This window comes from Poecilia formosa, unplaced genomic scaffold (genome assembly GCF_000485575.1).
Source record: "Poecilia formosa unplaced genomic scaffold, Poecilia_formosa-5.1.2 Scaffold574, whole genome shotgun sequence".
NCBI classification, from domain to species: domain Eukaryota; kingdom Metazoa; phylum Chordata; class Actinopteri; order Cyprinodontiformes; family Poeciliidae; genus Poecilia; species Poecilia formosa.
The window spans coordinates 100,621-114,214 of record NW_006800513.1 but is presented as its reverse complement, the minus strand read 5'-3'; the positions used below and the strand labels follow the sequence as shown (position 1 = coordinate 114,214).

Below are 13,594 nucleotides of genomic sequence, written 5' to 3'. Positions count from 1 at the left end.
AAAACAATTATTAACTATCAAACAATTCCTAACAGTCCTAACAATTCCTAACAGTCTTAACAATTCCTAACAGTCCAAACAATTCCTAACTATCATACAATTCCTAGCAGTCCTAACCCTTCTTAATAATTCCTAACACTTTTGAACAATTCCTAACCACCATCTGTCCGTGATCTAAAATCATATTTAAATTAAATCAAATGTTTAATCTGTTGAGTTGGTCAAGTGGATAAATATGCTGGTTTACTTAATCAGTCAATTTCTTTGGGAGTTCCTCCCAATCTTTAAAAATGAAGAGACCAGGACGGTGCAGATGTTGTTGACCCTTCATACTTTCATCTACATTTCCTCTACCACAGTTAAATGCTGTGGATTGGGAGTTACCAGCAATTAAGTTAGCAAAAGACAACGAACATAGGGTAAAGGTGATACGGTTGCGCTGTGCTAAACATCTAGCCAACAAAATAGTGCTTAAAAACGATGGGACGAAAAGTGATACAACATCGCTGCGAGCAGGGTTCGAACCTGCGCGGGGAGACCCCATTGGATTTCAAGTCCAACGCCTTAACCACTCGGCCATCGCAGCTTGTAACAGAGAGTCAGTTTACCCGAGATTTTATTCCACAGTCCTGACTCTGTTCATGTTCTTTTATTTTTGCTGTACTTTTAAGACAAAATTACCCATGTTAGCGCCGGAGACTGTCGGTCTCACTACATCTGTTGAAGTGCAGGACTTTAAATTTAATCAGGTTCAGGAAGGCCTGCATGTGCTTACAGACTGTACCAACCTCGATACTGGTATAACTGGTTCCATCGTCTGTAAACGACGCCGCCATGTTGGAGAGGTAAACTTGGTTGTGCTGTCGGATTGAAAGATACAATAAACAGAATTCAGCGGCCTGTTGGATCCCCTAAAATCTTTACAGGTTGCCATTTTCCCTCCCGGGTCAACACCAGTAAGTTCCGCTGAGAGTTCAGACCATAACATTTTCAATCTGCCAGTGCCACCTAGTGGACAACTATTTATTCTCACCCATGTTAGTGTTACAGAAAAAAATGAGTTTATGTCGATTAAAAAAGTCAGACGGAGTGAATGTAGACTGCAAACATGTCTCAAATGAATAAAAACAGAAAACTTTATGAAACCTTTACACTGACCATTCTGACCCAGTGGAACTGTCTAAATTCACTAATACAAGCCTTGAATTTATGATGTGGGGATGTAGCTCAGTGGTAGAGCGCATGCTTCGCATGTATGAGGTCCCGGGTTCAATCCCCGGCATCTCCAGTTCCTTTTGCTGTTCATGTTAACACAATGTGGACCTGACTAAATCAAGGTATTAGTTAGAGAAGGGGTGAATTTACCCACACTAATCAGAGACTCTTTGAAGTTAGTGAAGAAACAACGTTGCCTAAACTTGAATATTTTGGTCAGAAAACAATAGAAAAACTGACATGACAGCAGGAGGAGGGATTTTGGCGTGAGGATCTAGTTATACCATTCGCATTTTCACGTAACACGTTGCTTTTATTTTGAAGCTCATGGATCCCAGTCGCATATCATGTTTTCGCCATTCCTTTCGCTTTTTAAAACAGCGGTGGAGCGCTACTTAAGATTTTGCATCACATTCTGCCAGAATAGAAAAACAAAAAATGCTAACGTAACAAAAAAACTGATGGTTCCACTGGGGCTCGAACCCAGGACCTTCTGCGTGTAAAGCAGACGTGATAACCGCTACACTATGGAACCACAGCATCTCTCACATATCATAGATGAAGTATTGAAAGGAACCACCGTGTCGACGATCCTTGGTGGTCAAATAATATTTTGCTCCAGACGCAAATTGCCTTATTGAAATTTTATAATCCAACCTTTCAGTAAATTCACTCTGTAGGAAATTAAACAAAGTGGTAAAAGTATTGGTTCCCCCAGCAACTCCTCCAAACAGCCTTACATGACCCTGAAAGTTATGTGTAGGTGTCAGTGTGGGCGGATCCTGAAAACAGCAGAAAGCACCTGTAGCTGCAGGTGCCAAACACCTCTTCAGCAAACCCAGATGAGAGGAGAGGAGCTGATGAACTGCAGGTAAGCCCACCTGATCATCAGGTTCTCTTTATTACTACCTCAATGTCACATTCCAGAACATTTTCCATTAGTTGGGTTTTCTCCATATTCATGCATAGCTTGTAATATTGTGCACACCCAGAACTTTCTATGTTGAGGTTCTTTGTGTGAGATATTTATTTAAAATACAGTCATTTTGCTTATATATTCACTGAATCATCTGCATGCATGAACCTCCTTCTCCATAATCTGAGCTGAATGTCAGTCATGCTAAAACAAAACATTGATGGAGCTTTTGTGGTTAATATGGTACCTCAAGAGAAGTTCAGTAGATTTCCTCTGACCTGATCAACTGTAGGCTGGAACTGATCGAAAAGAAGATGTTACATTCAAGCGTAACAAAGTGTGTGAGTCCACAGGTACATAAGGACTAGGAAAGCTATCCCAGGCACAAGCTAAAGAAGGAAGTGACCTTAAGCATCAAAGACTTCAGTGTTCTCACAAAACATCTGCTCAACACCTGTGTTAACTGTTCCTCATTTCCAATTCAAATATCAGCGAGGTAAACAAAAGAAGGCTTATGAGAGGCAGCAGGAGCCCTGTGAGGTCCAGAGGCAGAAAAACAACAAGGGTCCATTTCAGGGCATCACAGGACAAGAAGAAGGGTTTGCAGGGACTAAAGTCCAGCAGGTATTCCTGAAGATGGAATCGTCTGAGTCGGGAAAGCTACCACCCTGCAACTTTAACATGCACCCCTGCTCCAACACGCCTGAGTCAAAAGGCTGACAGGAACTCTGCTCTGCAGAGGCCTGCTAATGAACCATTCATCTGGTTCAGGTGTGTTGGAGAAGGAATGACCTCTGGTGTGAAGTAATGGAATCTTCTCAGGAGGTCAGAGAACTCCTCCATGGTATCACAACAGGATGCAACACCTGGCCTCTGCAGAGCTGGATGATGCTGGTGAGGGAAATCTGGTGTGTTGGAGTAGGAATGCTTCTAGAGGCTGCAGAGTGTTAGCTCTGGAGGGCTGGAGTTGGGCGTAGTTCGGTCCTCAAGTGTGATACAAAGCAGCAGATGCAGCAGTGGGAAGCAGAGTTTTCCAACCCTCTTCCCTAAGGCACATTACCCTGCATGGGTTAGACATTTCTCTGCTTTAACCACACTTGATTCAGATGACTGCAGTTCAGCAAATGCTTCTAATCCGCCATCGATTAATATCAGGCGTGTTATAGAAGGTAAGCACAAATTCAAATGGGTGAGAGTTGAGGGTAACATTTGGTTCAGAAGGAATATCCTGTGATGGACTGGCAACCTGTCGAGGGTGTCCCCCGTCTCTCACTCATTGAATGCTGGAGACATGGACCTGACCCCATAGCTGTATAGATGGACAGATGAATGGATAGACTTTATTATTGTGCTGTTACTCAGTATTTGGAAGAGTGGTTCCAGTGAAAGAAGCTCCTACTGCTGCAGCAGACCAAGACATTTGGACAATTTCATTGCCCCATCTTTGTTGAAACACTTTATGGATGAAGAGCCACTTCCTGTTTCAACATGACTGCACCAATGCACAAAGCAAGGCCCCTGAAGACTTGGTTGAGTGAAGAACTTGACCAAATAAAACAACTTTGGGATGAACTTATTATTGTTTTCTAGCAATGAGTTGGTGTTTTTTGGTGTCTGGAAAACGAGACGTTTCAAAAACCTGCTGATTATGACATCACTATTGGCGGGCACTGCCCTGTTACCAGGCAACTCAAGCAAATGAGTTTGTTTGCTCTGCTGGTTTTACAGCTTTATGCGCAGTACAATGGCTGCTGGAGAAGACCAGTGTTTTGTTGTTGAGTTAGCGTTCAGAAACCACGTGCTGCTTCCTACCTGGGTGTTCAGGAGGCTCCAATTCTTCTGACTCAGGATCAAATATGAACCATTGTCCCATTCCACATCTGTTTGCAGTAATTTTCACATGTATAAAGTGTAAATATTGAGTAGGGGGGCATAGCCAGCAGCAGCTTATTTGCATAAAAGTAACAGCATCTTAAAACAGCTCAACCTGGAAAGAGCTGAGAAAGTAAAATCTCATTATCCGAGAGTGATTTTGCACAAATAATGTAATAGGTTTTGCATAAGCCTATCATAACTTGTGTAAAAGGAAGCATAAAATAGTTCTTTAAACAACATTCACCAAGCAGAACAACCTCCCCTTTCCACCACTGACTTCAAACAGTGTTTTACATTATTAACATTTTAATCTTCAGTCACTAAGCAGAGAAATTAAGGGCCAGAGATGATCCTGAAAAGGTGCCAAGGTTTCACCTCCAGCTCTAAACCAGCAGGATTCAATCTGTCCTGGAAGGATCCAGGTGTGCCTTAAAGCAACGGTACGAAACATCCCGGTTAAAATGGGACAGAACAGGAGGTAGAACTGGGGGGCCGAGACAGTTTGTACCTTCAAAAGATAAAAAGACCCCACTATTCATGAAAAATACATTTCATGAATTAAAAATGTATTAAAAATGATATTTAAAATGTAAAACAGTTCTCTTTCAGTATTACACACAAAATATAAAACCTTTGACTAAATCTAATTTATAAACGAATAGAGAATAAAAACATAAATATTGTGAAGTATTTGCCAGTTTTAAAATAAACAAAAAATAAATAAAATTATGCAACAAAAATTTATGCACATACCTTTAGTAAAGTTTCTAATATTCTGCCAGAATTTAAACTCAAAGCCTCAGTTGTGAAACTCATAACTGTTTCCACTGACAGCAGTCAGTAAATTTTTCTGACAGCAGTCAGGAAATGTGTCGATGTTTTTATCTTTAGACATTTCTACTAAAATGAAGATCCTCCTCAGTGTTGACTTTTAAACATAGTTTTGGCACATCAGACTCTATGCCGATGATATTCACATTTATCTCATTGAAGTCTTTCAGTTTCTGACAGTCAGCTGTCAGAAACCGCCAGCAAACCCTCTGGACGTTTTTTTAAACACGATGGAGGATCTCTTCCTGTCTCTTTAGTAACTCTGCCACCACTTTGTCTTGCAGGATGGGTTTCTGTCAGGAGTTTGAAGTGATGGTTCACACCTCACCTGGTCCCACCTGTGGGACCTTCAACCGTCTGCGTCTCAGCCTGATTGGATCACAAGGCGAGACTCCGCCCGTCACAGTGAACGACGGCCATCACCTGCTGCCTGGATCTGTGAGTTTCATTAGTAATCGTTCTGATGGGGTGAAACGATGCTCCGCTAACGTCTCTTCTCTTTGCTGCTGAGTTTTTGCAAAGCTGTTAAGGTCTCTCTTAATGGTGTCCGTCTTCCTAGACGTGCCTGGTCCTGGTCCGGCCCAGTGGCCCACTGGGTCGGGTGGTTCTGGTTCGGCTCCAGCTGGAGGTGCAGACTGGATTCCCCAATGTGGACTGGCACTGCAACAGAGTAGAGCTCCGCCAGCGGGTTAAAGGTCAGGAACCAAGGCCCAACGGTTCAGACACGCAGGTGTTCTTGTGCGACAAGTGGCTGCGGACAGCAGATGGCGACGTGGAGCTGCGCAGCGGAAAGCGTGAGATTATTTTTGGTCCCTGAGGCTTCAGATTCTTACAATCACTTCAGATCCGTCTGACTCTGTCCCTGTGTCGTTGGTGTTGCTCCAGTGTGTTTGCTGGAGGAAGAAACGGAAGAGCGAGTGAAGCAACACCGACTCAGCCAGCTGCAGCGGCAGCGGGAACTCATCAGGTGCAACACATCAGGCTCCTGGAAAACTGTCCTGGTCATTGCCTTTCTATGCAGCTTGATTCTCATCTACCTTCAGTGTGCCGCCTGGGATTTGTCCCATTCAGTTTAATTTTCTAAAGATGAATTTCAATCAGGCCAATCGGTGAACAAAAGGAGGAGTTGTGAATGAAGATGTCGTATCTGACCAAATTGTAGTCTGCCAATGGAAGTGAACAAATCTTTGTTGCACACGCTTCCAAACTTAGAACAGGAAGAATGTTTAAGACATTTTATTGTTGGAAAAGATGTCGTTTGGCTTGGCTCTTTGCAGTTGAGAATAGTTGTTTACAGTGCAGGAAATCTCTGGTCGCCTTTGTCAATCAAGATGGTGCATTGCATATGTCATAGCCAAACTTCAGCAACTGGTTGAGATCAGAGTCAATCGTTTCAAACATCACTTCACTGCGAGTAAGTAGTCATTTCTCAACAGTCAAAGGTCCCAACTCTTTGATGAAGCGACGCGTAAAACAAGGGTCTAGTTTTTAATAGGCGACAGGAAAATTTATGTAAATAGAAACTGACTTCGGATAACATCGACAGAACAGAAATCAGGTAAATGACTCAGAACAGGTTCCTTAAAGTACAAGAGACCAAAGTAAATGTAACTGAACACAGAACAAAAAGACATGAATTAATGAGATCTGAAGGCATCAAACTGATGATGATCTCCATCCTTAGACCAGGGTTTGCTCTAGAACTGGGTTTAGACCTGATCCAAGCTGTATCTGACCTGAACTCTCCCCTGTTAACAGGTGGTGTGTGTTCATCGAAGGCGCTCCTCAGTGCGTCGATCTCAAGAGTGTGTCTGATCTCGGGCCGAACCTGAGCTACAAACACATCAGGTAAGACCCAGAAATGGTCTAACTGAGTCAGCGATGGCCGTCTCTGATCTGCTTCCTGTTCCTTCTCTGCAGTCCATCCATCGACATGCACTACCTGAGGGGCTTCACCAGCCGGGCCGAACCCTGGAGCAGCTTCTCTGAACTGGAGACGGCCTTTGCCTTCAGTGGACATCAGAACAACATCGCCAGTAAGAACCAGAACCACCCAGCTCACTTAGTCACCGACCCGTCACACAATGCTGATGAAACTAATGTATTTGTATTTGTTTTGTAAATTTTATTAATTGTTTGGGTTTTTGTAGTTCTTGTTTCTATAACTTCTTGGTTTCTCCCTGGAGGTAAAATTCTAATGTCTGAAATGTTTTGCATCATAATCATCTAATTCAGGTATTCCAGTCACTCCCATTACCACAGGCATATAAAGCCCAGAAGCTCGTGCTGCAGATTGCTGCTGCAAATATCTGAAGGAAAGGGTCACTCTCAGGTCCATGAACAAGGAATGGTTCCAGGACGGACGCTTTTTGTTCCAACATGGCTGAACTCCAGTCAACAAAGCCAGGTTGATAAAGACATGGATGAAGGAGTTTGATGTAGAAGAACTTGACTGGTCTGACCTCAAATTTATGACTGTGAGCCAGGATTCATTGTCTTACATCACTGTCTGACCTCCCTGATGATTCTGAAGAATGAATCAGACTCCTTGTGGACAAGGAGTTCTAGACAAGATGAAGCTTTAGCCACCAACATTATAGTAAACTCTGGGTTAAGATCAGGATGTCCGTCAGGTTCATGTGAACTTGTTAGCTGTACAGCTAATCGAGGTGTTTGGTGTTTATCTGCTCCATTTGTTGCTCTGTTCTCGTCTCTGGGCATCCTCCAGCTCAGCGGATGTCCTGCAGGACGATAAGAAGACGATGTCTTTTGTCTCTCAGAGTTTGTGAAGGCTCACTGGATGGAGGAGTGGTATTTTGGCCATCAATGTCTGAATGGCTGCAACCCTCTGCTCCTGCGTCGGACACACCTCATCCCTCCGAACCTGGCTGTCACCTCTGACATGCTCCGCCCCTTCCTACCTGCAGACTCCTCCCTTGAAGAAGAGCTCCAGGTAACTTTGTGGTTCTGTGATTTGTGGCTCCTGTTGGATTCTGTCAGAAACCTGATGCTTCCTGCTTAGAGAGGAAACATTTACCTGCTGGACTACAAGCTCCTGGACGGGCTTGAAGGCAACCAGATCAATGGAAAACAGACGTACCTGTCCGCCCCGCTGTGTCTCCTCCACCTGAACCAGCGGGGACAGGTAGTCCCCATCGCCATCCAGGTGAGCTTACACCTTCCTTCCAACGCTGTAGCTGACCCGGACTGACACTCTGCCTGTGACCCTTCAGCTCCAGCAGACGCCCGGTCCACAGAACCCGGTCTTCCTGCCCTCTGACCCCAGCTGTGATTGGCTGCTGGCTAAGATCTGGGTCCACAGCGCCGACTTCCAGGGTCACCAGCTGGTCTCCCATTACATGCGGACCCATATGATGGCGGAGCTGTGCTGCATCGCCACGCTGCGGCAGCTTCCAGAGCATCACCCTCTGCACCAGGTAAAGACCAGCCGCCACGCCTGGAACATGGAGAACTACCTGTCCACCCGAGAGACAAGAACTGGTCCAAAGCAGTAGTGGGCACCACTAACTGTAAAGCTAGTAGCGCTAACGCTAATGCACTAATCATAAACATTAGCTCTGCTAACACTAAAGCGCAATATCAACTTTATGTTTAGGAGAAGCTAAGGGTAGAGCGCTAATTTCAACTATCTTTATACCTACTGTGCATAAACAGACTTCAAAATAAGAGCATGAATATAAATGTCTTAGTAGTTAACCAAAACTTCCAGACAGAACTTTATTCACCTGAATAAGTTTACAAAACAGCCAAGTAAATTAACACTTTAGAATTTATGGAAACAAAATGCGCTAAATGTTTTCAAAGTCAGCAAAAACATTAAAGCGTTAGCTGTGCGGTCAGCTACAAAATTACTGTAAGTGTGACATCACATGAGAACTACGTTTATTTCTTGAAAGTTAGTGAAAACCAGAAAAGGGTAAATTCATGAAATATGACAAACAGTCGAATCGGTGGAATTTAGCTGATAATCTATTAGCCATGAATACTTGATAAAAATCCAACTTGATAAATATTTACTGTGTGTTAAATGGATGGAAGACCTGATATGTTGGTTTAATCTAACAGTTTCCAGAACATGGTGCAGCATCATCTGGTTCCAGAAGAGCTTAACTAATAAATCCTGTCTGAACTTCAGAGTTTCTCCCTCAGGGCTCATCTCTAAATTACCCTGTGGAACCATAAAATGAAATTATTTAGTTTTTTAATCTTCTTGTGTTTATTGTGATTGTCTCTCCAGCTGCTGATGCCTCACATCAGGACGTCTCTGCAGATCAACATGCAGGCGCGAGCGTCACTGTTGGCCGCCAACGGCACCTTTGATCAGGTAAAAACTCACCTGCAGGGCTCACTGCCCAGGGCGCCACTGTGTTTGGGGGCAGCCAAAGCAATGGGTAGTTAAATGTTCTGAATAACTTTTATCACGGGCTGCCGTTTGTAAAGTTAGATACTCAATAATTTGGGTTACTTAGCCTGTCAAAAGAGAGACAATGCAGAGTTATATTTTCACCATGTTAATCATTCACAAATGTCCCAATTTAAAACTAAACATTTAGTTAGAAAACTAAATATTTGAGGAATAGATTGGGGCTAAATGTTTAAACTGGATTTAAATATTTAGTTGGTTTAGGTATTTAGCATGTTAATTAAATTTTTACTTTAAACTGGCATTTATAAATGAATAACATGCTGACTGAAAAATATTTGTTTTTTCTCTTATGAATAAGCAACCCAAATTATTGCTGTTAATTTTTGACTGTGAAGCTTCACTGAAATCAACGCCGTTTTAAATTTAATATTTAGAATATGTTTTAATGAAAATGTTCCTTTTTGTAATTAGAACCTCCTTAATTTGAGACAAAGCGAAGGAAATGGGGCAGAATGATCTGTTCCCTCAGGGCTGTAATGACCTGGTTCTGGTTCTGCAGGCGGTGGGTTCTGGTCTGAAGACCATCCCAGAGATCCTCTGCAGAGCGTCAGCCACCATCCACTATCGGTCCATGTGTGTTCCCGACGACCTGCTGGACCGCGGCGTGGACAAACTGCCTCACAGCTTCTACGCTCAGGACGCCCGGAAGATCTGGGACGTGCTGTACAGGTAAACGAGCACACCCCGGCCCGCTGTGCAGCAAGCGCCTGCAGGACAGCTCAGGTGTCTGTGTCTGGCAGGTTTGTCCTCGGCTGGGTCCAGCTGTACTACAGAGAAGACAAAGACGTCCAGAACGACTCCGAGCTCCAGAACTGGATCACCGACATCAACACACACGGATTCTCACAGAATGCAGGTTGGTTCCCAGTATCCACTGACTGCAGAGGCCGGGTTATGGTTAGAGAACATCTGGACAGAGCAGAGCGACCATCCTGAATCTAAAGTTTAATGTTTTCCAGAAGTGCAGGAATGGTTTGGTCTCATGGAGAAGCAGAACCATTTTCCCACGCCTGACTGCAGTTGATCCTCCATGAGCTTGTTTCTGATTCTACTTCCTGTCACCTCCAGGGTTTCCTCCGTGCTTCCAAACCGAAGCAGAAGTTTCCAAGTTTGTGACCATGGTCATCTACTCCTGCTCCGCTCTGCATGCTGCTGTCAACTTCTCCCAGGTCAGTGGACACGGGACAAAAACTTTCAGGACGGGTTTGAAAACAAACACAAAGCAGCAACTGAAATATGAAAAATATGAACTAATTTCTGTTAAAAGTTGGGATTTGAAGAGATATAAAAAAGGCAAATCAACCTCTTGTTCTGTAGCCTCCAAAGCAGTCCCTGTTGTGGAGCACGGTAACGTAAGCTAATGCTAAAGAGCTATCCCAACACAGCATTCAAACGAAACTAATGTCCTAAATCCAACCATGTGATACTGCCATGTGTCAATAACACAACAGATTTGAACCCAGAAATGTTTTGCTACCAGCTGCTCCACTGCGCTAAAGCAAAGTGAAAACTAAATTTTCCAGACGGCAAACCTTCAGAGCGCCTCTGCGGTTTGTCTCTCTGCAGCTGGACTTTGCTCTCTGGATGCCCAACTGTCCGGCCGCCATGATGCGTCCTCCTCTGCAGGCCAAAGGCGCCGTCACAGAGCAGGACATCTTGTCCTTCCTGCCAGACATCAACTCCACCAACCGCGTCCTGATGACGCTGACCGTGCTGTCGCAGCCTGGCGTTGACTTTGTAAGGCTCCACCCGGCTCGTTCAGTTGGAAAACGAATCAAACGCACCTCAAACATTTTTTCACATCAGAACATCGAATCATTTTCTGACCAGTTTCCATGTTAATAACAGAAAACAACCATCAAGACGTCTGCGCCGTTTCTTCTTCCTCCTGTAAAATTTGTGTGTCTCCCTCTACAGGTTCCCCTGTGTCACTACAGGGAGGCCGTCTTCAAATTCGACGACCACCGCAGGCTGCTGGACAAAATGCAGGCGGAGCTCCAGGCCATTACTGATGACATCACAGAGCGAAACAGGCACCTGGAGCTGCCGTATACGTACCTGTGTCCGTCCGACATCGAGAACAGCGTCGCCATTTAAACTCCATCAACCGTCTCCTGGTCTTCAGATATTAACCGTCTTTTATTGCAACTTTACATTTCTATAACTCACTGTCCTTTAAACCTCCAGGAAGTAACTTTTATAGAGAATATGTTGTATCATATTTATTAAATCTGATCTAGCTTCTCCACCTTCTCTCTGAGCTGCTACTGCCGTCCGAAGAAATTCACCAGAAACAACCAATCAGAGCTAAAAGGTGGGGCTTAGTGCTGTCAATCACTTCATGTACACAGTGCTAAATGTGCTAATGGCGTAGAAGCAAATTGCTGTTACAGGAAAACTGTGTCATGGTAGCTGTAGCATAGTAGAGAGCCAGAGGGGTGTGAGAAAGGTGGACATTTTTAACAAATATGTTAAATAAATAAATAAAAGTTACATAATGCAGCTTTGACCCTGAGGTGGACAAACTATGGAGGAATCAGGACTTTAACAAAATGATGGACTGTAAAAGGTTTTACTGCTAATATCCTGTTTGGTTCTGTTATAAGCTCACTGCTATCATATTCATGCTAACCAGGTTTTGTTTTCACAAGCTGCTTGCTCTCAACCAATGTTTTTACAGTGAATAATAAATGATCTCCATGAAATATGGTCGTTCCCACAAGGTGGCGCTCTGCTGCCTGACCAGACGCTGCAGATCCAAAGTTAGTCCAGAAAAACTGTAAATAAATTTAAAGTGCAATCGCCGACTTCCCCTTCTGTCTTAAACGTGATTTAATTTCTGACGTTAATCTGAATAAAATGTTTAAACAGTAAAAAGCCTCTTTGTACTTTTTATCTTTGGTGTTAGATAATTGTCAAATATAAAATCCTAGTTTTACACTTTATCAAGTCAAAGAACTATAATCTGCATTCAGGGGAAATTAGAACAAATTTACAATAAAATCTCTAAAAAATATATTTTCACTATGTCTTTTAGCAAATAGAAACAATTTTGGTGATTCTGACCTGAAAAAAAAAGAGAAATTTAGTCTGATTTAATTTAAAATAGTGACATAAAAATGGTGGCTCTGTCCTTTTAATTAGTGTCTTTTAATTGTCAATAAAGCTTTTGAGTATCCTAGTCAAAGTCCTGGCTTAAATTCAATTGAGATTATCTTAAGTTGCTGGAAAACACTCCAATGTGAATTAAAACAAATCAGCAGAGCAGGTCAAAGTTCATGCACAGGGAGCAACAAACAGTTGTTGGATTTAGGGGTTGATTACTTTTCTCACTGGCTCAGGTTGGCCTGGATTATTTAACCTTAATAAATCACCAATTAGAAACTAGTTTTTATGTTTTCTGATTAAACATTTAAATATGATTAAAAAGAAGAAAACTCAAGGAATCAGTAAGTGGTTGAAAACTTTCTCTCAGCTCTTTAGATGCTAACAGTTTTTATTGTTTTTTTTTCTGTTTTTCTTGCTCTCTGATTGGTCGGTCAGCGCCGCCAGATTTATAAATAATAAATTATCAGAAACCATAAAAACACGCGGCGCTAAAATTGCAGGGAAACATGCAAATGTGTGGAAACTCCCGCAGTCCAGAGGGGAACTTCCTGTTGTGTGACGACATATTTCCGTCCTTCATCAACAGGAATCAGCGGCACATTGAGCCTGAAGCACAGCGAAGATCTAATCTGGTTCTGCAGATACAAACCGGAACCGGAACCGGAATATTTGCATTTGTTTTCATGGCAGCTACTGTCTGCAGTAAGAGAATTTATCAGAGAATCTGCTCTCTGCAGTTACTCACCTGCCTAGCCTGCAGGTGTCGTCAGGTGTTCAGCCGATCAGAATCAGCCTCTGTTATCGTCTGCTCTGAACCAGGAAAGTTTCACCTTGACTTAATCTTGTTGGTTTTTGACGTAAACATGTGGAAAACATCGGGAACTTTTAGTCATCAAAGGCTCCTCAGAATCCAATATGGCGGCTGTTGCTACGGGACGAGCAGCGAGAGAAAAGCTGGTTATAAAATCACCTTCATACTTTCAGGCTCCGCTGTGGTGCTGCAGTTCTTATGTTAAACGGTAGGGGGCAGAACAATCAGTGTCTCTGCAGTTAGACTGTTTTGTTTCTCATTAAACCAACACATGAATTATTTTCTTATCTTTGACACAAAACTTGTTCCTACAAGAATAAAGACAGAATATTACCAGAAAAAAGTCGTAAAATTACGAGAAAAAATTTTTAATGTTGATTTTGTCATTTTA

The 13,594-nt window shown here is 43.0% G+C and overlaps 1 protein-coding gene and 3 non-coding genes across 4 annotated transcripts; 2 read left to right on the top strand and 2 right to left on the bottom strand.

The window, feature by feature from the left end:
• Window positions 1–504: 504 nt before the first annotated feature.
• Window positions 505–586, bottom strand: trnas-uga (transfer RNA serine (anticodon UGA)). The gene has a single exon. It is a non-coding gene; the product is annotated as a tRNA-Ser (tRNA).
• A 630-nt stretch (window positions 587–1,216) lies between these two features.
• On the top strand, window positions 1,217–1,288 carry trnaa-cgc (transfer RNA alanine (anticodon CGC)). The gene has a single exon. It is a non-coding gene; the product is annotated as a tRNA-Ala (tRNA).
• Window positions 1,289–1,677: 389 nt separating this feature from the next.
• trnav-uac (transfer RNA valine (anticodon UAC)) lies at window positions 1,678–1,750 on the bottom strand. Its single transcript has one exon. It is a non-coding gene; the product is annotated as a tRNA-Val (tRNA).
• Window positions 1,751–1,888: 138 nt separating this feature from the next.
• LOC103129739 (arachidonate 15-lipoxygenase B) lies at window positions 1,889–12,161 on the top strand. The gene is made up of 15 exons (XM_007540921.2): window positions 1,889–2,086; window positions 5,122–5,275; window positions 5,397–5,631; window positions 5,723–5,804; window positions 6,596–6,685; window positions 6,758–6,873; window positions 7,618–7,790; window positions 7,860–8,003; window positions 8,071–8,274; window positions 9,096–9,182; window positions 9,784–9,953; window positions 10,025–10,140; window positions 10,353–10,453; window positions 10,851–11,021; window positions 11,202–12,161. Exons 1-15 carry the CDS (start codon window positions 1,956–1,958, stop codon window positions 11,379–11,381), a joined length of 2,154 nt encoding a protein of 717 aa, XP_007540983.2. The 5' UTR covers window positions 1,889–1,955; the 3' UTR covers window positions 11,382–12,161.
• The last annotated feature ends 1,433 nt before the right edge of the window (window positions 12,162–13,594 follow it).

Bases quoted from the DNA above. Each gene is read 5' to 3' on its own strand.
- LOC103129739 (XM_007540921.2), top strand. From the start codon at position 1,956: ATGACCCTGAAAGTTATGTGTAGGTGTCAGTGTGGGCGGATCCTGAAA. The intron at 2,087-5,121 runs GTAAGCCCACCT...TTTGTCTTGCAG, and splicing joins GAGGAGCTGATGAACTGCAG to GATGGGTTTCTGTCAGGAGT. The intron at 11,022-11,201 runs GTAAGGCTCCAC...CTCCCTCTACAG, and splicing joins CGCAGCCTGGCGTTGACTTT to GTTCCCCTGTGTCACTACAG.